This window comes from Nothoprocta perdicaria, unplaced genomic scaffold, assembly GCF_003342845.1.
Source record: "Nothoprocta perdicaria isolate Ctin4 unplaced genomic scaffold, notPer1 scaffold_4, whole genome shotgun sequence".
Lineage (NCBI taxonomy): Eukaryota > Metazoa > Chordata > Aves > Tinamiformes > Tinamidae > Nothoprocta > Nothoprocta perdicaria.
The window spans coordinates 10776569-10801867 of NW_020455643.1; the positions used below are offsets into that span (position 1 = coordinate 10776569).

At 40.1% G+C, this 25299-nt stretch overlaps 1 protein-coding gene across 4 annotated transcripts in view; it reads left to right on the plus strand.

Annotated features, from left to right (window-relative positions):
• OSTN (osteocrin) overlaps nt 1-25299 on the plus strand; it is an 86168-nt gene that overhangs the window by 54693 nt on the left and 6176 nt on the right. For 3 of the 4 annotated variants that reach the window (XM_026045393.1, XM_026045395.1, XM_026045392.1), the window contains one exon: nt 23470-23611. In XM_026045393.1, the coding sequence (XP_025901178.1) occupies nt 23480-23611 (132 nt within the window). In that variant the 5' untranslated portion in view covers nt 23470-23479. Of the gene's footprint in view, nt 1-17213; nt 17239-23469; nt 23612-25299 lie in introns of those variants that run through there. The other variant, XM_026045394.1, reaches the window with a different exon arrangement.

Below are 25299 nucleotides of genomic sequence, written 5' to 3' on the forward strand. Positions count from 1 at the left end.
ACATATTTGCAACTGTTTTCATATGAAGATGCCTAACTATTTTATTGGAGGCAATCATTTTGAATGTCTTCAAGATCTTTGCAAACCCTTCTCAGTCTTCATTTCTGGGGCTAGATGTTCAGCAGGAGCATGTTTTTCTTAAGTTAAAAATTTCAGTAATTTCCTTTCATCAATTGTGGCCTCTTCATATGATGGAAAAGAGGCTTGAAGTGGGAGGCAGATTGTGAATAATGTACATATAACTATCATGATGACCCAATTTCTTGGGTCATTTTAGAGAGAATTTGTAGAAATTCAGCGTGATTGAGGAAACTATGGATGTTCAAGTACACTGAAGATAAGTCCTTTTTGTTTATACATCTTTGAAGATTGACTTTAGATACCCAGGGTCAATGGGTACTGGCTAAAAAAAATAAATAAATAAATACCAGGCCAGGTTAATGTAACCCTGAAATAGAAAGTCAGGCTTGCTTAGAATTCAGTAGGGTGATTGAATGAATAAGAACTAGTGAATGAATAAAAACTAGTCCATTTAACTCAATGCCTAAATTTATATACTTGAGTAAATGTTTTCAGTGGAGATAGCTATTTGCTGAAACTGGAAACTGAGCTTAGATATTTTGCTGGACCCCTTTACCGTGTCTATAAATACTGTAAATGTGAATTTTTTGAAACATTTCTTTAAGTGTTTTCCAGTATACGGAAGTATGGCTGGGGCAGTTTGAAAATAACATATCTATCAAATGATGTCCAACTGTCAAATTTGACAGGACATTAGCAGTTTGCTCCTTTTTCATATCTCTCTACTGAAATGGCTCTCTCTGGAGCCTGATTTGGTTTTCACTTAAGTTAATAAGCAGCAATGTTTTTCAAAAATTATCAGCTGGATTTTTTGTATGTGTGAAAATAAGATTTCTGAATCTTCATTCCTTCCACCCCAGGAGATCCGTTCCACACAGAGCTTGGAATTTTGGCTTCTCATTCATTATAGGAGGAAAAACAAATTTCAAAATGTTGGAATTTCCCACAGAATAGAAATTCCTTTTTCCATCTAGCTCTATTACAGGGTCCCAATGGCTTCTGTGGCACCTGGGTTGCCTGTGCAGGACAGCTAGGTAGATGTAGCAACACCAGGATGGAGAAGGAGAAACAGCAGCACAATATCTGACTTGCCACTAGTCAAATCACCCCTCTGCCCCAGCTACTGAGCCTCCTCTTCTCCATTTCTCTGTAAAGTCCATCTCAGAATAATAGCTCCTGCACAGGTAGTGGATATCTTTGTTAGAATTGTGGAATTAGGAACTCAGAAGTTCCTAAAGGTTTGCTGTCAGGTCTCAAAAAAATTCAGTGGAAGTTTTTGATCCTAGCCTACTGGTAAAAAGGGATTTTTAAGTGTGCCAAAAGCTTTCGTTCCTTAAAATGATACTCTTTCCCCAACATAAAAGAGAGAAGGAGAAAAAAAAAAGGCAAAATAGGCGAGAGTCCAGATAACAGAAAAGGAATGAAAATAGTCCCAATGTCTTCCTTTGTACAGTCCGTGCAGCTATTGTTTATCCTTTCAGTGTGCTGTCTTTGCTATGTGAAGCTGTCCACTCTCCAATCTTTTGATATATTCTTGGGAGAAGAGAAAAACAAATTTATCTGAAGTTCAGTAGAAACAGGAGTGAAGGTGGGAGTGGGGCAGACCGAGCAGGAAGTTAATTTTCTACAATGTAGAAAGTAGAAAATGAAGAAATCTCAACTATAGAATGGCAAACCACACACACTGGGAACTTTGAGGAGACATCCTAAATCTGTCTCCTTTTCTACTGCATCCTTTTAATGCCAGTTGTGCACACTTAGCTTCAAGCACCATAGTGACACAGGTCTTCATTCTCCAAACCATGAATCTATTGTAGTCTTTTTCCATTTTCCATGGTGGAGTAGGGTCAAGGTTCAGAGCTACATAGAAGATGAGACCTCAGCAAGTTTTAAAGCTCTTTCTTCTATAAATGACAATGGATTCACTTTTCTTTGTTGGAAAGCATTGTTTGAAAGAGGCCTGGCTGATATAGTTTCTTTACAGCACCCTTGATCTTATCACAAAGTCACCCACAAAATGTTCTTAAAGCTGAGTAGTCAGGAAGGAATGTCAACGTGGAACAGTAGACTGAGCAATGGGTGTAAAAAGAAATCAAGCTATTTCTCATATTTCTTAGGGGAAAACAGAAGATATACAAACATTCAATACTAAAATTTAGCATATTCTAAGTTCCAAGTAATATATTAACGTATATTACTTGGAAGTCTGGACAAATGGGAAGGTTGTAGAGTTTTGCATTTTTAACTTTGAGTTGGTCGTAGGTGAACAAAGCCATAACTAATTTCAGAGAGGTACAGCGTGACGGAGTCTCAGTTAAAGGGGGAGATTCTGAAATATAGCATAATGCAAAAAATAAATAGTAGAAATAGAGAAAATTATTTGGGAGGAAAATAGAAATTCCTTGGCCTTGTGTATGCAGTTACTCACAATGTAGCAATGTACACAGAGTGTGTGGATCTTTGTGGGACAATGTTGTTCTAGCTCTTTTATCTCTTTTTAACGCTTAGTAATGTGAATCTCAGAGATTCAAAATTCTTGGGACAGCCCTCAGCCCTTTCTGCAGGTGCTACAGAGCTTCTCACCATGAGGTCCCTTCTTGCACCATGTTCTATGTATGGTGTTGTTTTCGGTTCAGGATAGGCTGCAATCTTATCTGAAACACCACCAGCCCAGGTTCAGCGGATGTTCACGTGACTGCTAGAAATGAATTAACCCTCTATCTATAGAGATGACAACCTGCTTATAGGCATGTTTCTCTTCAAGAACTTTTGCCTGTTTTGTTAGGGTGTTTTGTTTTCTCCGCTTCTCAGAGCATGCAAGTCCAGCCTGCAGAATCTATGTCCTTGGAGATGCTTCCATTCTGCCTGGGGCTACAGATCCTCCTAACCACAAAGCTGTGTTTGACCAAGGATACACTACCCCTCTTCCATCAAGCCTTCTCCTCCCCGGTATGCTGAGCACAGGTAGTTCTTTGTGGTATTGAAGAAGTGCGTTCAGCAGCAGTGACACCATGCCCTTGGCCAGAATTCCTATAAAAAGGAATTCCTTGACATTTCCAGATCACACATAGGCAACATTAGCATTTTGACCTTCATGAGCATTCTTGTCAAAGACCTAGTGGCACTGTGTGAAGTATCTTGCATAGGAAATCGGTGCTGCATAACAGTAACTCTCAAAAGCATTAAGTTTAAGTTTAAAATGTACAAGGATGAAAAAGAAAAAATGAAAACATTGCATATTGAATGGGAAATACCATTGCTGTAAGAGAGAACCTGCTTTGACTGAATTCGTGCTTCATTCTGCTTTTACTCAGGACAAACTTCTTGGATTACAGTAATTATTTTTTTCCTAACAGACAACAGTACAAAAAGGAGTGAAATCAAGTGATAAAAATCTCTTCCAGTAAGCTCTTTTGGAGCTGTTGTTGCCATTAAAGTGTTTTTTTTCACAGCAGGGTCTTAAGAAAGTTCAAGGAATGCATGTCTGTAGCTTCAGGAACAGGAACAACAAGTCTAAGTGCCTTCCTGAGCAGTGCCTTAAAATAACTCCGCCAATGGCCATTTGTGCAGTGACATTTTGGAAATGTGCACCGCCTTATTAGAAAACTCGCCCGTGAATACCAGGCAATCTACTGTGGTTCCTGGGATGTCAGCCCAGAATCCCAGCAGCCCTCCCATCTCAGCATGGCTCAGAAAGGCAGTTTTTAAATTAAAATCTTCATGTAAAATAAGAGATGTTGTGAGATGAGAAGCCTTATAAATGGAAAATAAGGTAATTTGATTTAGCAGAGGCAAATGGGTAGTTGCTTATTTATGTATTTTCACCTCATAAACATTTCAGAAGGGATTCTAGCACTTTGTAAAATTGTGGTCTTCTATGTTTGTTTATGTGTACCTAGTAAACTCCTTGTAGTAGCCAAAGGGCCTGTTTTCTACTTTTTTTTCTGAGAAAACTAGCAGTTTAAGTAGCCAATATTGTGTGTCTTCCATTTTATAGTTACAGCCAAAACTCTGTTTTCTATTTAGAGCTATTGGCCTGTATTCAAAGTCCATCCTGTAAGCAACCTACCTATCTTATTCAGTACAGATTGGACTAACACTTTGTGCAGGGTCCTCGCTGTAAGAACAGGATCCCAGACTGATGTGTGCCCGTCCAGCTCCAGTCAAGTTATTGGCCACACTTTCAAATGCTGGAAAGTTTATGCAATTCAAAGTCATTGTGAAAAATCTGCACTGCTCGATGAATTCATTTATTTCTACTTGGTTCCAGAGCACTTGTGATGATTTTTCTCACTGGAAACTTGCTCAGGGTAGAATCTTGTGTGATTTCTAGCTTGTCTGAGAGTGCTTTTTTTCTCCTCCACATATTGGTTTCAGTTGCAACAAAAATGTCACTAAGGATTGAGAAGTTATATCACCAGTATAATAGTGTGAGATAAAAAGCCTGTTACTTGTTTCTCTAATTTATTTTTCACACACTTTGTACTGTTTTAGTCTATCCTTCACCCTGTCCCAGAACAGTGGTATCCATTATGATTTTTCTGCCCCAACTCAGACTTTGAAGTCAGTAGTCTGACTCTGCCCATGGGGGATGCTCTGTAGTCCACTGGCAGTGGTTCTCAGGTACTCCTGTTGAACGTCTTCCCAAGTGTTTTTTGGTTAAGCCTTGACCTAATCAGTCAATTTGAGCCAGGGAAGTCAGAGATTTTTGGGCCAGTGACAGGGAGATAAGTGTCATGGGCTAAGGCTGCAGTACAAAGGTTTTTGCACGGTGTTAAGAGATGTGTTCTTGACAGATACAAGGCTACCAACTGTCTGGACAATATCTCCTCCTGTATTTGTGTGTGTTTTTTGTTCCATTTTTCTTGTTTAGCCATACGCCTCCCTCCTCTGGAATATCTCCCCTGGTTTTTAGTAGCTTTCTCTGAATTTTCATCAGTGTTAAGGAACATTCAGTTCATTGCTCATACTGCTGACACTGCCTTGACCCTGCATGGACTATGATAAGTGGGTCGAATATGGTATGGAAGTAGGCAAGAGGCCCCTCTGGAAATTTTGGAGACAGATTTTGTTGCAAATCCGATTATCTGCAAATCAGTTCTAATCAGTCTGTAAGCTGGCCAGAAAAGGTATCGAAACAAAACTGGCATAATGTGGATTTGCAAAATGAAGGTGACTTTCATTTCACTCTGTCTGAAGTGAAATGATATGAAATAAGAACTGTGGGGATATAGCTATCTGGGAAGAAAAAAAAAAGAGGGGAAAAAAGGTATGAATTTACATTAACTTTGGATTGAGTTGACAGTATTTTGGTGGATCTGCTGCTGCTGCTGCTACAGCCATCTGTAATATATGAAAGAGATAAATCACAAATGGTAGAGTAATTTCTCAGTTTCCCAGCTTTGAGGGTAGTAACTCAGACAGTGACATTCCCTGTGGCACATCCACAGGGAGCACTCAGGTGCAGTGCTTGCCCTGGTCGTATGCTGCCCAGAAAGCTGCTGTGACTGCTTGCACACCAATATTCAGTCTCACAGAGGCTTTTCCCAATAAAGTGCAGCTATCCTGCCAGTAATCAGTGTCTGTCATTCGCGTTTAACATTTGTGCTCTGCTGTGCACTGCTGGGCAAGCAGTGTTCCCTATCCCTGGCTCTCCGGGTAGGTGTGTGCCCTGCTACCTGGTGCAGAAGGGGAAGGGAATGTGTTAATGCCTGTATAACTAGAAGGGTGATTTTTCCTGGCAGTGCTTTTAAATTTGCTTCCAGAATATGTACAGTTATCATTTATGCTCCTTTAAATTCTTTCCTTTTCTCGGAAGAGGTCAGTGCATAGAAGGAGAATTTGGATTATCAGACTGCTGGCACTAGCCTACATTTTCCACTGCTTATGCTTGGAATACAGCTTGGGCTTGTGCCTCTCTTGACTTGTTTACCTTTTCCCTTCCCCTCTTCCTGCCTACCTCTACAAGTAAGTTACTGGACTCCTCTTTTTTTCATTGATAAGTGTTTTAAAATTTTAGTTGAGTCATTAAATCACTTCTGGCAAGTTACTTGAAAATCTTGGTACTGACCATTTGATCACCTGGAGTGTGAAAAGTTCAATTCTCAGAAGATATCAATTCTGATATCTTCTCTGCCACTGGAATGAGAACTTTGAAAATGTCAGATCTGATCTTTGATCCGGAGGTGTCAGAGCTGCTAGTGTAAGTTAGCCTACCTGTCAGTGTGGAAATGCTCAGCTTATCATTCCCTCTCTCACTCTGTATCACTACAGCAGTTGTCCTGGTTATCTGCAAGTCTTATGCCATGAGACATGGCTTAAGTGTTGCATTTACAGCCCTTTGCATGTAGGACAGGTAGCACCTCCCTGCTTTCTCTGTTGCTGCAGTCTCTGTTGCCAAAAAAAAAAAAAAAAAAAATAGTAGGAGGTAATGGATATTCAAAGGATTAAAAACAGGAATAAAAGCACCAGAGCTGCTATTTCTGACCCTGCTAAGAAGACCTCCAACTTTCTTTGTTCAGGATTTACATACCCTTCAGAATGGAGTATATATGGCTTGGTGGAACAGAGACAGGACAGCGCAGGCTTTACGTTGATTTTTAGTGCTTACAGAGAGATGCTCTTCAAACTTCCCCAGGCCTAAACATCTGAGTTTTAGTGCCAGTGCTCCTGATGTATGTATGAGAGATATAGCAACTGGAAGTTCTGCATTGTGGATTCTAATCTAGCCCCATAGGCAGCTGGTGGCTTTCTAGGATGGGAGAAATCTTAGCCTTGTCTATCTGAGATATTGTTGACACAGTGAGAAAGACCTTGTTGGTTCAGTCAAGAGTGGGCTGTTGGGTTTACCCGTGCAAGACCGCCTGTCACAATGTGATGTAGCTCTGTCAGCAGTTCTTAGTGCTGAGGGGAAATAGGGGGTTGCTCCCTGCACCCCTACATTGAGCTCAGAATGTGGAACTGAGGGGATGCCTATGATAGGATGCAACCTAAAACTATGGTAAAAATCCTATGGTACCTACCTAAATCCTATGGTAGGATGCAACAAAAAGTTGTGGTTGCTCGGAACCACAGAGCAAGCAGTGGAGACAATATTCCTTCTACCGCTGTTTTGCTGTAAAAGAAATATAGATATAAAAATAGAGTAATTTAGAAATAACTGTCTTGCCCCAACTAGCTGTCATGACAGCAAAAGCCCCAAAGCAGAACAAGTCCCAGAGCCAAGATTATTTCTAAACCACTTCTAATTCATGGAAACCAATTTGCAATATTTTGGGTGGTTTGGGAATATGAAATGCCACTTTACAAACCATTGTCCGCTTCAGGAAAAGCAATTGTCAGGGACTTGATATATTAAAAAAATCTATTATGATGTTATATTCTAAGTCATGTGACAAGTTAGAGGGCTACCAAATAACAATTTCAGCACAGTTCAACAGCTTATGCACTGCATGCATGGTGATTATCCTCTCAGTTTACACAGATCTTTGCACTCCTGTGGTGTTTTAATAACATCACTTTAAAACCCTGACATTTTGGTAACATGAGGAGCGGTGAATACTCACAGCACCTAGAGTCATCAGTCACTGTCAGCTCCAGGCTGAGGTTTTTCTGCTTTCTAGCTATGTGGCTATATGCTTAGCTTAAACTTCTTTTTCTGACACCGAATATTTCACACAGTCCTCTCAAAACGTCCTGAGGAGTCGTCAGCTGGTATGTCCAGCTGCTTTAGGATGCGAGAGTCAATGCAGATAGCAGGCTAAGGGAGAGCTACTCTTATAGTTCAGTGGTAAGTGCTGCTAATTAACCCAGCTCTTCCCTGGATGGGGATATGTGTAGGATAGGATAATGCTCTTTGCATTGCATTATTTGCCCAACAATGGAGCAAGGGACCTGCTTGAGATGGAGGAGAGGGGACCTAGTCACTGAATAGCAGAAGACAGCGATTGGTCTAAGGAACTTCAGGATAAGGTAGGAGGGAGGGAAGGAGGAACAGGCCAGAGCTGCTTCGTGTAATGGTTTCATATGGTTAAGGTCTTAAGGAGGATGCGTTGTGATTCCCCCTCGGTTCAGTATGAGTCAGACGGGCTTTGATTTCATTCATGAAATCATGAGTAGCTCCACTGACTTCCATGCAATGACGACACACTTTTCTCAGAGTTATTGACTCTGATGTGGTTATTCCGGTTAAAAACTGACTTAAGAGAAGCCAATCTTGTATCAGAATGGGATGACTGGGCCTGACTGGCAGCATTATCCTGTTGTTGACTCTCTACTTGATCTAGTAAGAAACAAATTCTTCCCTCAGTGAAATGAATGTTCCGTCTTCCTGGCAACATTGGAGGTCTCTGAGCCTTTTGTAGGAGCAATATTTACATCAGTAACTTTATTAGGTGCCCAGTAATGTCCATGTGCAAACAGTCTCATGGCCATTCTCCATCCCTTGGAGCCATCACGTTTCACTGCAGAGCACGGGGTCTCTCCCCAGGTGGGTGAGCAGAGCTGAAGCAGGTGTCTCTGGCAGTGTGCGGTGGTGTGTTCCCTTAGCTACTCACCGTGTGTGTGTTTATTCAGAATTTTCCTTGTGTTATTTATCACTTTTATTATTTGTAATTTTACATCAGTGTCTAGGAAAAAAATCTGTCTCTCCGAGGTTTACGCTAGGCACGTCTGCTGTGCAAGTTGCTGAAAGCATCACAATGTCTTTTTTCCCCAAATGCAGCTTGACTTCGCTGTAGCAGGGCTGGGCTGTGGAAGTACAGATGCTTCAGGCTCTTGAAACACCTGCTTGTGCTGCAATGTCCAAACTACGATGTGGTGCAAGGTGATGGAGGTCTGCAGAGCAGCTCCTGAACGTCTCCTCTCCCGTCTGGTCACTGCAGCTGTGTGCTTGTGAGCAATTTTCTTGATGCAGTCCTACAAGATAGAGCTCAGACTGCTTAGTCAGTATTATCTACTCTGTTTCTTTCCACTGGTTGGTTGGTTTAAAATATATCTTGGATGCTTAATAATTCCAACAAGAAATTTCTAAAAGAACATCAGAAAAGCCGTCCACAGTATTTAAATCACTATGTTAATGCAGCTGAGCTCATGCGGCTAAGAGATTGCAAATCATTTTCAGATGCCGTCAGCGTCTTTTCTTCTTGCGCTTGACGATGTCCTCCCGTGACCATTGCTTGGAGAACCCTATACACACTCGAAGGATTTGCTTTGAGGGGAGGGCTCAAATATCAAAGTGGAAAAAAAGGCATTAAAACCTTAAGGCTGACCATAAAGCCCAGCACATCATTTTCAGAAGCAGAATATTATTGTTACTCTGCTGACAAACTTCTTTTGAGGGCAGTAGCTCAGTCCAGCACCATTTTAGATTTGTCTCGAAGCCGCACATAATCAAAATAAATATATGGTTACATAAGAAACTATATTATGTTCTTGCTCCTGGATTCCAAGTCTAATTGTAAAGTAAGCACAACTACAGCATGTCTGCACTTACGGAAGTAGAGGGCCAAACTCCTCCTGTGTGCAATGCTGTTGATTTGCACCTGGGACAAACTGGCCAACTGGCTGGAAGGAAGGTGCCATGTCTCTTCTGTGGGCATCCTGTAGGATGTGGAGGTCTCCTGCATGGATGAGCAAGAGGACAGGTAGGGAGAGGCACTGAACAGGCTCAAGCTAAGAGCTCCAGTGAGCATTTCAAAGAGGGCAGTGTGTGGTTTCTGGACAGAGCCCAACTTGGTGTGAGTAACTGAAGCCCAGAGGATTACACTGCTCCTATGAATCAATAATGATTTATACAGCTTCATTAGTATGTCAGTAGCAATGGCTATAGTTATAATGACTTAATGTTCTTAATGTTGCACATGGTACAAGCCTGCTTTCTGCTGCTTATGACTAGAGGAAGAGTTATGTTGAGAAGCTGTGACAATCCTGTGCTTTTAGAGCTAGGTTTTGAAGTTTGGCAAGGGATAACTGTACTTCTTTGCTCCTGAAGGTGTTGTGAAAATATATGAATCATTGTTTATTTCCCCAATGCTTGGACACTATAGCTTTAAATGGGGTAGAAAATCCATGAAGGAATCCAGTTTTCTTCCAAGCAGAGATCCTTATGAAGATTCTCATGAAGTCAAAGCTAGGCTTACAGAAGGGAAGAATCTGTCCTTCTGGCTCGCATGGTACAGAGGAGGAGGAAGAAATACACAGCGAGAGTAAGTGCTTGAACCTCAAGTTTTCTGAAGTTGGCAGCCTCTCTGCTTTAATTGAGCACAAATTGTTCAGCTTCTTGCAGAAGTAGCTTTTACTGTCATGTACTCCATATTAGAACAAAAAAATATATATATTCCTGCCAGTGGTTCTAGGTTTCTTGGCTAGGCTGGATGAAGCAGCAACAGAAGCAGAAAAGTTAGTAAGATCTAAGGGCATTTTCTATGGCACTGCGTTCTGGCCAGACCTTTATAGCTCCTGATTATAGAGCACTGTATAATGCCACTGTATTGTCTTTTAATGGATAAAGAATAACGCCTGTATGTGTGTCAGCTCCTAAAGTAGGGGTATTGCAGCAGGGAAAATCGATTTCAAGCATGTGAGGCTCTAGGGCAGCAGTGTGGTGACTGCTAAGAAAAACCCTTTTGGAAGTTAATATTGTCAGTATGAAAGGACATATATTGACAGAGGAGGGTAAAGGTGAAGAACAAATAAAAGTGATACCTACATCTGATGACCAAAAGTTAAAAGCACTTTAGGAAGGAGGCCAATAGTGTGAAATTTTTACAGCTATAGACAGTAAGGCCCAGAGAGCTGAAGGGATTTATCCAAGGTCATCTAGTCAAGGGAGGCTGTGGAATCTCTATCTTGGAGATATTCAAAATCTGACTGGTCACTGGTCCTGAGCAACTTCCTCGAGTTGACTCCAATTTCAGCAGGGTTTCGACAGAACAAACTCCAAAATCTCTTTTTAAACTGCATGATTCTGTAATAGGACCCAGCTCTCCTAAGTTCTAGGGTAATGCTCATGGTGAAATGGTTACTGGGATTCTGGATGTGTGCTCTTTTTTGGTTAAAAGTCACCAAAAGAAATATGCTCAGTAGGTATATGGTGGACATGTGCAGAGCACCCAACACTACTCAAAAGGTATCGAGTGTCCTGTCTGTGTGGTGCCCAGATGACTTGTTCATGTGTGTGGATACCTGGAGAATCTTTGCATACACAGTCCAGTTCTTTTTGCTAGCATGCCAGAAAACATGTGAAAAATGATTGAATTCCAGTCAGAATTTGTAGCTGGAAAAAAGAGGACGTGTCTGGGAAAACGTGGACATAAAATAATCATCCCTCCATGGCCTTGTGCGAAGCCTCTGCATATAGCAATTTCTCCTTAAATGTACACTCATCTACTTTAGCAAGATATTTATATACCAGAAACAGTAAATTAATCATTTGATTGCATGAGAGGTTACTTGCTATTCATCATTCTTTATATTGTCCTGCTTAAAACCTTTTGTCTATTCCACCTTTTGGTTATTCCTACCAAGGAAAAGAAATAAGAGTACTTGGTTATTTTTTTACATAAAAGGCTTGCTATTTCAGTAGCACCAGGGCATCTGACTTCTGTAGTCTCAATTAGTTCATGCAGTTAGTCTAGTTTATACACATTCTTCAAGAAAAATAAGTCTTAAGAAAACACAGAATGGTCTTGGGTTTATTTTCCAGGCTTTTGGTATAGCTTTGTTAGCTTATCTGTCTGTCTATAAATCTGTTTCGACCTACTTGACAGAACCATGCCTACAAAGCAGACGCATGGAAAATGCTGCAAGTGCGGTGACCTCTCCATCAGGAGAAGGAAGGGAATAACCGAGGAACTGAGAATCAGCTCTCAATAATTTGTCTCTGTAAGTGGGATGTGCAGCAGCTCTCATCCTCCCGCAGCGTGCAGAAGTGCTCAGGCCATCGCCCAGCGCGTTTGCAGTGAGCTCGGTCAGCTCTGGCTGAAATGTGGCCACCTCTAGAGGGCAGGAGTGACTGGTTAATGTTTGCACCGTACTCGAAGATGATGGGCACTGGTCTGTGTAGGTTTGATATGGTTTGATATAGTTTGCTGTAGCTGCTTAGCAGATTAGCTTCACTGCAGAGAAGTGCAATGAGTCCAACAAGAGGAAGTTTCTGTCTGGTTGAAGTGACAGAAGAAATATGACCAAATAATATAAAAGGATTTGGCCAGAACAATAAGATAAAGCATCACAGGATCTGTAATTCTCAAAAATTTCAGAGACCTGCATTTCTAAAACAGCATTTGTTTGGGAGGTTTCTTGCAGAACCACATTTTATATTAGATACGTTTATGCTAGAGCAAGATGCAGAAGCAGCTCAAACCACTCGGCATCACTTGCTCTGAACTCCCAGATTTCAGCGAACTGCTTGCTCCTGAAGTGCTCCAGTACATCATGGTGTCACTGTGCAAGCTGGTGTTCCTAGGGCCAAGCAGACCAGGAATGGGGAGACAGTGCCTGATTTATTAGCATCATTTGGAGTAAATTCTTCCTGGGAAAAGCAGCTGTTCAACCCCACTTCTGAAAAGGCTGCAACTTCTCCTGTCTTCAGATTGCATAAGAAATAGTGGCAAAATTTCCTGCAGCATCCTCAGATGTTGTGAGTAGTTCACATGTGGCCCTGCTCACCTTCTGCACCCCTACTTTATATTTGAAGAATATCACTTGATTTCTTTTTTGGTGCTTAGACATTTTCTTTAATTCTTGAGCTGATTCTCAGAATTTCTTTAATTCTAAAGCTGTGGACAGAAAATGGGGAAGAGTTGCATGAAGAAAGTAGTTCTGAAAAGAGCAGTAAGCTCAGGGCAGAGTACTGTGGGATTTCTACTATATGTTTTTTCAGCTTGTGAACATCTATCTGGCTTTGAACCACGGCTGTGCGTTCAGGGCTGTGCTACACAGCCACAAGCTGTGTAGCAATCCTCCCAGAAGCTGCAGGATGTACTCTGGAGCGAAGGTGTACATCTATAGGGATTAATGAGTGAAAAAGAGTATGTTTTGGTGATAACTGGCATCAGCATAAATACTTCTTTTGACAGGCAATATGAAACAGGAGAACCACTCCATTTCTTTTCCTTATCCTTAATTCAGGAAGACCAGGCTAGCTCATTGTATGCCATCTTTACATATATAGTATTGACTTTAAGTAGCATGGCTACAGGAAATGGAAACACGAGCTACAGACTTTAATTTGGGGGTTGGCAGTGTGAATGAGGACCAGGCTGATTTGGGCTCAGAATTATTACTATTTGCTTAGTGTTCTGAAACCTCTTTGTGCTGTTTTGTTGCCTCCTGTGCACTGGCCTGTGGACCACTGTGTCCCTTACACAAAAGGGCCTGTCACTCTTAGGGATTGTCTTGGCCGTGAGCCAAAGACTTGAGCAGAAAAGGTAAAACTGTGGGGTTTTTATTATTTCCAAACACAGCCTTCTGCCTCATAGCATGACTGATACAGAAAAAGCTACATCTCAATGAGCTGCCCTTGTTTGGGATTTTTGCCTTGTTTTGCTGGTGTTCTTTTATGGGTTCTTAGATGTCATGACCCAGTTCCTATTACAAGCACGAATTCAAGCACAAAGGACTTTTAAAAAGTTCATATATAGAAACTGCTAAATAGCCTAACATTCCTAGAGAATGTTGACTTCATTTTGTGCGTTTCCTTCCCTTTGTGGTTTTGCTGCTCAAAATCTATGTAGCTGCAAGAAGTCATCTTAAATGGATATGACACAGCAAAAGCTATTTTGATAGTTTGCAGATTTAAAAATAGCTGTCTTGAGATAGCTTTTCCTTCCGAGGTAGAACGTATCTTTAATTGGAAAACATGAATTCGTGTTGTTAATATAGGGTCTTTACATTCCATACTTCTGTCTTGCAGTGAGTCATAAACTCTCTGGCTTTGTATAACCTACATAAAAAGGTGGGAATCAGCTTGTTTTATGAAAATCTGTGGTGATTAGTTTGAAATGTTTTCCCTTCTCTAGCCAAGTTGCAAACATAAGTACAGCAAAAGTAATATTGGATGTTCTCCCTTAACCAGTGATATTACTATAAAATGCTGGATGTTTGGTAAATCTAGTGGAATGCTAATCCGCTTTCAAATGGTCAGAATGCTTTTCAGAAGAGTTCATTGTCTCTGAAATAAAAATAGACCAGGAGGCACAGCAAGTCTGAATATCTCAATTGTTTAAACAGAGCCATATGACTTAATGTCAGCTGGGCACCTGGTTTGTTGTCTTTTAACAATTAGTCTTGTAGCTTTCACAGATTCACAGAATATTTAAGGTTGGAAGGGACCTCTACAGATCATCTAGTCCAACCTTCCTGCTCAAGCAGGCACACCTACAGCATGTGGCACAGGGTGGCATCCAGGCGGGTTTTGAAGACCTCCAGAGTAGGAGACTCCACAACCTCCCTGGGCAGCCTGTTCCACTGCTCTGTCACCCTAACAGTAAAGAAGTTCCTCCTCACCTGGAGACGGAACTTCTTGTGTTTCAGCTTGTGGCCATTACCCCTCGTCCTATCGCTGGCCACCAGTGAGAACAGCCTGTCCCCTTCCTCCCTGCATTCTCCCTTCCTGAACTTCCTGAACTTTCATTTCAAAGGAAAAATGGTTCTTGGAATATTATTGAAAAATTGGTGGTAATGCTCTGAAAGCCCTGGCAAATCCACCTTTTCTAACTTCAAAGTTAGCCCCATCCCTCACTCCCCTACCAAAACCAAAAATTATCTGTACTTTTTACAGTAAACTCATTGTTTACTGAAACTGTGATCTGTCTTAACCATCAGAATATAACAAACTATATGATTTTACTCTATCCATTCAATCAAAAGTTCCAATCTGAGAATAAGATCTACTTTTTGTCCATAATGCCTTTTAGGCCCATCACTATACACAGTGGCTTATAAATGACAGGTGTGAGGAAAAAGACTATATGTATGATTAGCAAAACCAACTGGTCCTAAGATTTTAAAGACCTCAGTTTACAAATCCAAATGTAGTTTCCACAAGTAAGGCTAATGAAGACCAGAATGAGTCAACACTAGCACATGTGAACCAGTGTTAACTCCAGCTCTAATGTTGAATAAGAACTTGCCTACCGAGACCCAGGCTCTGGTCCTTTTTTGCTAATCACTTGGGTATCTAGACACCCCTCTCAGCAGAGAGGGCTTAAATGTTTATGTCCTATGTATTTAATAGGAGAAAAGAGAGATGATGGCAGAAGTCAGGAGGAGGATAAGGCTGTGCACACATTTTGGTGACAAATCTTTGAAGGCAGTAGTGGATCAGTACGTGCATTTATACTATGTGGTAAATTGGTGCCTCAGTGTCCCAGTTGATGCTGAGGGCCCCATTTGGCTCCTTTTGATTCCCTGAGGATTGATTGAGTTTTGAGATTTGGCATTCAAGCATGATGCAATTCCTATGCGTCCTATCTAGCTGTCACCTTGAGATTATCAAGCGCTGCTGAGATGTTGAAGGCAGTGGAATATACTCCCTACAAAACTGCAAAATGTCAGAACAAATGACAACCCTGTGTATTTGATTTACAAGCAAGAGTCAAAATGGAATTAAGGAAGCTATTGATCCAATTTAGTTGATTTGCAAACTAGTGTTGAAAGTCTTACTGGAGATACTTATAAGAACATGAAGAACGTTCAACTCCTCTCAGCCTCATCAACACCAAACACAGTGACAGAATGGAGCCCTACAAAGATCCTGAGTACAGAGTTTGATAGCTCCCATAGTGAGTTCCCCAAGAGGAGTAAATGTCCATGACTTCTTCCTAATATCTTTCCAACTGGAAAAAAAGAGAAATAAGGAAATTCTGAAGTGGATAGGGCACAGTTGCTAGTCAGCTACGCCTCCTGGTCAAATGTATCAAAGGCAGCTGATAAATCTAATTAAAATACCTCATATTTAGTTATATCATGGATTTCACTGTGAATGCTCATGGGGCCTGTGCCTATTTTTGCAAGGTTAGACTATACTTACATATCTGCTTGTATAGGGTGATGCAATAAAAATACTTGCTTTTCCTTTCATTGTTTTCTGGAGCTATGCATTTGCGTTGCTTCCATGACCAAAATCAGGCTCTCATCTTCCATTTATACATATATTTAAAATATATATTTTTTTTTCTGAGTATTTCAGACAGTATAGCAAAAACCTGCTTTACAAAGAGCAATTCTGATTTGGCATTTTATATTACCTATCTTCATTTGCATTAAAATATGAATAAAATGTTATCTTCCCTTTTTCTGATCACTCTGAGACAGGTGATGAAAGATTTTCTTCCTGGGCTGGCAAATTTTAACCACATAATGGTTAAAATGACATAAGAAATTTCCTTTTATTAACTATTTCTTATAGGAAGGCTTCTGGAAAGTCATAGTAAAACCACATTCAAAGTGCTGTATCTATAATCTGTTTGGAGAAGTCCGCACAAATTGAAATTTTATACCTATGTACAATTCCTTGTAAATCCCTTGAGAAATGAGGAAAAGGGGCAAAAGACAGAGTCACTCTAGTATTCAGTCAAATGGAGAAAAATTTTTTACTCTAGTACTTAGACTTAAATTCTCGTGACTACTTTATGAAATACATTCCATTTTTACTGCTTATTTTACAATACTTTTTGCTAAAAAATCACTGATTTTTTTTTCTAAGGTAAATGTTGTCTCTCTGAAGTTATTGCTGTTATCTTGAAGAAATGCAGTTTAAAAAAAAGGGGGGAAAAAAGTCAGCTTTCTTTACTGTAGAGAAGGAGTTTAGAGGAATGGTGATGCTGCTGAAAATCTTTCTGCTTTCATGGATGTCTGATTATCTGAAAAAGTACCCCAGACCTTTAATTATATCCTAATCATCTTGATCAGAGCAATAAATATAAAAAGCGTGAGACAAGTATGTATGTTAGAGTGCAAGACAGAAAGGTTTAGGGCAAGGATCAGTGGAAAATCTTTAGAAATGATGTAAGAGAAAGCAAAGGCAGGGATTGGAGTTTGTAGCCTACACCAGAGACTATAAAAACTCTGAAAGAAAGCTGAACATTAGGGATAAGTTAGGGGGAAGAACATAGCAGGACTGTTAAGGTTGGAGTTGCTTGCATCCAAGGCAAGGTAAGATGAGTAAGGACAGGGATGGGTTTGGGATGTTTTTGTTTTCTTTACAGAAGCTTTCTTCCCTTCTGTGCTTTCTCCTTTTTATTTTTTTCCTGATTTTTAACTTTAACAGGCATGCACAAAGTATTCACGTACCCATGTCTGAAGGCAAAATTATAGCTCCTTTTTCCAGTTTGAGATTAAGATAATGTCTATAACCTAGTACTTTGGGTATTAGAACTAGTAGCATTCAGTGAAAGCATAATTTCTTTAACTAGTCAGCTAACATTTAAGCAGAATATGTCACTGCATTTTACAAAAGTGCCTAGCTGCTTTCATGCTTTTGCAGTGCTCTGAAGATGTAAACTGCTGCCTACTCTTACTGTTATGGATTTTCCTCTGTGTTCATTACTGCTAAAAGTATGCTACCTCTTAAAATATCCTGAAGAACTAGGACAGAATAGTTTATTTGCCTTACTAAATGCATTAAGACATGTTTGCTGCCTGTAATATCTTGTAAAACACAATATTAACAATTGCACTGGGCATATATTTTTTCATTAATTTGTAGTTGTTGAAAAGTTTCACTGTATCCCATATTAGATGGATAGATTTGTCACATTCCTGCAGTAATAGAGTAACCCTGCAATAGCATTCCTCTACTAACAGAGTAATTATCATTATCCAGTGATCTGGTTACTTCAGCCGTGCACCACTGGAAAGGAAGGCAGTCTCTGATGCAGTGATAATCGTTGTTATTTCTCCATTCTGAGTTCAAAACTGTTTCACATTCTCTTTTTTTTTTTTTTTTAACTTTTTTTTTTTTTTACTTTTTCCTCCCACACTGGAGTCATACAAGTAAATACAAGTGAATAACCTTTGGGTTAGATATCCAGAGGCTACTGGATATCTAGTTGGATCCCACTAGATTTTAAAGCACAAGCACATAGTGCCTTTAGTGTTTCTTTACTTGGCTTTCCAATATAAAATTTTCAAATATGATCTATCTCTAATTCCCATTTATGATGGATTTGCTATTGACTATTTTTCCATTAAAATCCTACATCAAAAGATTTAAGTATTTACCTTGCAAATCAACATTAATATATGATTGTTTTATTAATAAATTCCAATGCCATTCATGTCTCTTAAGAGCTAAACTTAAGGCATATTTTTCATATCACACATGAAGAACCTCCATTTACCATTGCAGGAGTAGAGTGGTAGATAGCATCAGGAGTGGCGATTTTTTTTTCAACAGAATATAGAAAAGCATAATGTATTTCTTGGTTTTGATTGTTGCTTTATCTTTATCTTAAATGCTAGAGACAATACTAAGAAGGAATAGTTTTTGGTTCTTAAGATGAAGGAAGAAGTAAGTGCGAAAGTGATTAGGAATGTTAAAAAAAGCTGACTTGTTCAGTCACTAAATACATAAATGATTTAGGGCTGAGAGTCTGTTGTCACTGTTTTCCATGTTGCATGACAAGAATACTGAACCCCACTCAATTATCTCAAATAAGAAAGGTAGAAACAAGCTCTTCTCTTTAAGATCTATTTTCTTATACTTTGTAACCTCATATTTCTAGCTTGTCCCTTTCCTGCTGGTCCTAAGGAAAAGGTGTCCTTGTTTGCTCTGCATAGTCAGAGTTGTGCTTTCCAACCTGTGGTACTCTGAGTTTCAGTTATTTTTTTTCCTGATTCATTCTCATTTCCATTAAGCAAATATTCACCAACAGGGCTGTGGCCACCTTGCAGCACAAGCACTTTTACCTTTTTGGTACTTTATAGTGTTAGCACACTGTGGTGCCACATTTTCAGCCTCTCTTCATATGTGAGCAGTATGATTCATGTTCTTCTCCTACAAATATTCAACGTTCAGTGAGTAGGATTGATGTGAGGTCTAGAAAGGTCCTGCAGTGACTAAGCCGTATCTGTATCCGTGGGTTTTATCTCAGTAAGGATTGTCAGAACAGGTGTGAACTTGAGCCTACTCTGACCACGTTTACTTCTTCCAATAGCTAAAATATCAGTAGCTGGATCAATGTTTTTAAGAGAAACATAAGTAAAAGGTAGGCCAGATTAACCATCGTGATGCTATGAAAACACAAGTAGTTAGGAGCAAACACAGCTAATCTTACTGTTGCTGTAATACTATATAACATTATATTGATAATGAAATCTTTGAAATGAAAACTTATGAAACCAGTGGTTAATCTGAGATACCCCTTGAGAAGGGTTTAAGGAGTCTCATTTGCAGGAAGCAGAGCTTACTTGTCCCTGAAATACCATATACTAGACAAAGTGTTTCGTTTGGGTGGCCCAAATACCTAGGCATACTCAAAATCACTTTAGTCTCTTGCATAACTTCTTGACTTTTAAATTCTTTGTGGTTACATCATATGTAACCTATCGGCATCTATTTATCTGCATAGTTGGAAATATATGAATCTTCAGTGCAGAAGTTAGTGTCTATATGGTGCATCTAAATAAAATATATGACATGGTTTAAAAATCCAAACCTTCGCTAGAAAACAGAATGCTAATAACATAAAGTGCCTGGCAATAACTGCTTATATTTCATTTTGCCACAAAATTCTCTACTTCAATATCTTGCTTCAGCGTCTTACATGATGGCTTTTTAGAAGGCCCTATATAAGAAGGGCTTCATACTTTTGTGAGATGAGAGTGAAAATGTCATTATAGCCTATTTCTGGAGTCTCTTTTCTCTTTGAATTTGGGGTTTGTTTTGATTTCTTTTTTTATTTTTCCTTCCTCTTTGATATTTCCATAGCCAGAAAATTACACTTGAGATTAGAAAGTTCCCTAAGGAGTTTCTGAAATCACTAAGACTGCTGGTATGGACATATTTTGGTTTTGTGGTTATGAATATGCTTAGAATCCAAAAGTAGGGCAAGTCTAGCACTGGCTTCAGCAGGAGCAGACTTACTCTCGGAACTGTGCATCAAGTTATTTCTCAGTTGCTCTTCTGATGAGACAGATGATAACCTTATGGACCATAAGGTAGGTTCCTATCAGATGCTGCATCCAATGCCCAGGGAGGCCAATGGTAATGCCCTGTCTGCACTGGCTCTACTCAGGAGCAAACACCTCAAAGAGTCAGGGCTCTGGGCTTAGCTACATCATGCAGATTTCAAGAGCAAGGTTGGTGTTTGCAGGTGAGCTTGGACATGTCCTAGACTGGTGTTGCCTGAACCAGCAGAGCTGTACGCAGTATATGGTGGCAGGAGAAATGAAAGATGACTCTGCAAGGCATGATGTCTTGCCTCGGTTCTCTTGCTAACAGGCCAGCAAGAAAAATAAAGCCCATGTGATTTATGCTAGTGGACTAATTTCCACAGTAATGTGAAATATGATAGTTCAAATGGTAAGAACAATGACAACTGGTACCATTTATGACAGGCAACAGGTTTGGAGCTTGGTGATGAATTACACACTGTCTGGGGTTTGTTCAGTTCACTTATCTTCAGGATGTCATTTTGTTTTGGTTTTTTTTTTTTTCCTTTAAATGTATTTTTATGTTGTTTGGTTTGATGTTGGGGACTGAACAGTTTGTGTTTGGTAAAGAATTCTGCTTTCCTGTGATCTCCTGTTGGAAAACAGCTCTGCACAGATTCTTAAGGAAAAGTTCTAAATGTTTATCCTGCTTTGATAAGGTAGAATAATGTTCTCTGTTTTATCTTTAATTGTATTTTAATTGGACTTGTAAAAAAGATGCCTGTTTATATGACCAACTTGAGTTTTGACACATTTTGAGTGGAAACATCATTAAAACACATAAATCTGTCTGAATTTCAAACTTAAAATTGCATTTAATGAGAGGTGAAACGTATTTTACATTTGCCAGGCCAGACTCAGAGATACTGGAGACGTGAATTAATGTCCCAGTTCCTTGACCCATTTCTGTGAAACTGCTGAAGAGCCTGAAGAGAATCTGTCCAAGTGGGAATGGTGCATCTTGTAATGGTTTGTGTGGCTCGCAGAGTTTTGCTACTTCCCTTTCAGTAACAAATATAGTGAAACCTGGTTTCAAATCTCCCTTTTGGAAGGGGACAAGGTAAAGTGTGGATGGGGTTAAGCAATAGCCAGATACTTGGCTAGGAGGAGAATGTACATTTGCAAAAAGACCCCTCGCTGGCAGGGGGGTTCTGCTCATAATGTAAGAGATGAGCTAAGGCAGTAGAAGCAGCAGCTGATTTTAAAATCCTGTGACATTGCTGAAGGTGGCCAGCCAAGCTCAAGGCTGGCAGAAAACGGTGTGATTTCATTTTACTCTTGCAGAATCCTTATTGCTGCCTTTAGTTTTGAAAATATTATTTTATGGAGAGACTGCTGCACTAGAACTAACCTGCATCTTTCTCCCACCCTGGTTACTACAACACAACAGGATCTTCCAGACTTAGTTTTGCACCTTTAAACCAGTGATGTTGCTTCTTAGTTACTGATTTCCATAGGAATTAGAGCCAAACTTTAAGTTATTACCATTTCCTCTGCTTCTAATTTCACTGGCATCAAGTTCTGACTGGTTAATCAAATGTCTTTTGCATTGCAGGTGCCTTAATATTTATTTTTATTAGTGTACCAGTTGCTATTTTTAGCTCTTTGGTCTTTGGGATGGATGAATACCAGCAGAGCTCTTGGACCATAATAAACGTGTTTTTAACCTTGCCATTTATTTTTATGTCCCTGTATCCAGATAATCAGGATGTGGTTATCTGTGGAGGTGGTAGACTACTACTTCAAAATTCAATGCACAGTCACATACAAAAATATACATTATAGAAGGCTGTAGGCCAAAAAACACCAGGACAGACACTTGTCTGGTTTTAAGGGCTGTCAGTTTTGGACTAAGAGACACTAGTACAACCTGGTTGCTGCTTTGTCTTTGTCCTTTGATTCCAGTGGACTTAGTCTGCTTGGCACCTCTGGATTAACCAGCAGCTGTCTTCCTCACAGCTGATGCCTCATGTGCTATATAAAGCAGATACATCACAGAGTAACCAATTAACAGAAGCATCTTTAGAGTATATTGAATAAACCAAGGTAAGAAGCAAAGTAGTGGGTATAAACGTTTTATCTTCACCTTTTAAAACTGTATTCCAAGCACTTTTGTTGCTTCTCTCTTTTACAGTGTGGGAAAAAGTGCAAAGCCAATTATTTTTTGCCATATGTTTTTTTGCCTGATCTTATAGAAGATTTGCTAAGCAGGGGATAAAATAACTATCATACATCATAAAAATGTATTTATACACCCTTTCTGTTTTTGCCAAGAGGAGAGTCAGCAAAGAATGGCAGAATCAGACTTGAGTTATACTCTGCGTCTGGCCCTGGTAACAGACTAATCAGTAAATTAACAGATTTCTTTGGCACTAGAGGCACCATCTATTTCTTATCAGTCAGTTGAATGACTCCCACCTGGTAGAGTCAGAGGAACGTTATGCTCTGTGAGCTGCATCTAGAAAAGAGCTTAAAGATTGCAACTCATATCCATGACCAAAGAAATCCCTGCAGCTGCAGCTTCCTGACCTTGCCAAAAATTAAACTTCTCTGCTTGACCTAAGGGCTCTGCGGGCACCTGCAGTTCTGCAACTGTGGTAACCTGGCTTGAGCAACAGGACTGAGCAATGGATTTTCATTGCCCAAGCTTTGGGAAAGCTTGCAAGCTTTTTCCAGATAGGGGAGCTGTATGACTCTCACGCAGGATCCCAAGGGGTCTATGGTTTTGACTGCTGTTAAATCACACTATGAGGATTTGGGGGGCTGGGAAAATCAGACTTACTTTAAAAAAGCTGCTAGGGAGATCCGTGATTTCTGTAAGAGATTTGAGACTCCTACCTAAGATGTGGGAAAGGTAAGGTCAGCCTGGGGAGCTGTGAGACACTGACTCTCTCTGCTTACAAATGATGGTCTAGTTCATCTGGTTTTAATGCGAGGTTGCTCTCATGACCTCTCCCCTTCTGCAAGAACTGGGCCACTGTGCAGAAAGGAATTAAAACATCTGTGGGGTCCCTCAAAGTAGAAGTCATTCAGCTAGCACAATTTTTTTAATGAAGTGACTGTGCATTAACTCTCATAAAACGTGCTAACAGCCATGAGAACAGAGTCTTCCTGCTTGCTTTCCCTTCTCCAAAGTCTTTGGAGAGAGAGATATTCTCCTCTTTGTCCTTCCACAAGAGCCTGTAAGGACTCTCACTGGTATTTGCCTCTTTCTCTTTCTCCCTCCTCTAGGAACGTGGCAATGGAGCCCTCAACAGCTCGTTCTCCTTTGCAGATGTTGAAGTTTCAACTGCTTGTGGTGCATGTGACCCTTGTGGTTACCCTGCTGCAGTGGCAGTCTAGTTCGGTGCTCCTGGCTGAGGCAGCTCCAGAGGTAGGTGAATATTCCCAATGGGCACCACATAACCACGCTCTTCCTAGGAGACCTCCCAGACATGGAGTGTAGAAGATACCATGGTCTCCAAACAGGGATGCCCAAAAGGGAGCAGATATTGACTCTTCAAGGGCAAAGCTGAAGCAGGGCAATTCCTGCAGCGAAAGGAGTGATGCACATTGCATGGCTCTGAGAGGGCTCACAGAATTCAATGGTGCCTAGATCTGCCTCTCCTGAAACACACTGGGATTTCTGTACATTAAAACATTGTGCAGTGTTTTGGATAAAGCACTTTGCAATCAGAGGTGGGGAGGAAATTTTTCAGCTAACCCTGAAAAGAATTCCAATCTTCTCCTTAAGAGACAAATAATAGTGCGAGTCCTCTGCAGTTCTCAGAATATATGAGAGGATTGAGGGGAGAGACTCTCCATAAGACTTGGTTAAAGGAGAGAGAGAGAGAGAGAGAGAGAAGACCAGGGAAGGAGCAGTAACTTGCCTAAGTTTGTAAAAGAAGACCTGTAGATGAAATAACACAACTAATGTCTTGTATTTCGTCCACTAAGATATGCAGTGATTGTACATGCAAATACTTCTGGTGAATTCTTTTGTTGTTGTTTTCTTGTCATCTTGACATAAAACAGATGTGGCAGCAAAGATGCTTATGTAATGGTTTCATGTCATGAAAGTCAAGGATCTAAAAGCTTAATCATGCATCACTATTTGGCTTTAGGGTCGTTACACAGATTTTTAAGACCAGCTTAGAAACTAGGTGCACATTGCAGAACACTGACGCACCCTCCTGCCTTGCTCTTTTCAAGTGAGCACGTCCTCACTGTGCTCAATAATGTCCCCTCTCCACATCAGTGCTGTAGCGGCTGCTGCTGTGACACCATGAAGAGCTGATCCTCAATGGCAGCAATGTCTGTGAAGAGAATATAAGAACAGGACATTTTCAGGCACGTCCCAATCCAGACTGGATCAGTGCATTTTTCAGCTGCTGCAAAACTGGTTTAGCTGCTTTAAACTTTTGGTATCTGTTACCACTTTTGGCAATACATTCTACTTCATCTATGTACTGTTTAAAAAGTAGCAGCTTGCATTTATTTTAAATTCACTGGTGAAGAAATGTGAAACTCTTTTTCCTAATAAAAGATTATTAGACTTTATCCATTTGCTTTTATATAAGTTTCTAAGCCTTTTACTGTAATCCCCTTGCATTCATTTCCTGGCTCTTCTGTGAAGCTGTGCTTTGTTTAGTTATTCATCATAGTTGTTCGCATCATAAGAAGTATTTTTATGTTCAAGTTTGAGCAGTATTGTAGATATTTATCCCCACTAAACAGAGTGGAGGGCTCATCCTTCTTTAAAGGCACAGTTTGGCTACAAACTTTTGGTAACAGTTGTATACTCCTGAAAAAGATCAGAAAAGACCCCTAAATGCTGCTCGAGCATCAGAGGAAAAAAATTAGAAAATATGAGATCCTTCCAAAAACATTAACAATGCTATATCATCATTGTGATTTTTCTTGTCACTTGATCATTATTATGTCAGTGTTGCATTTTCCTTTTATACACTGTCACACGTTATGCCACCCACCAGTTACCATCACAGCTATGGTGTGGACCATAGTAGATGTAAATATTTACATTATCCCTGTAATGTTTTCTTTTACATTAGTATTAAACAC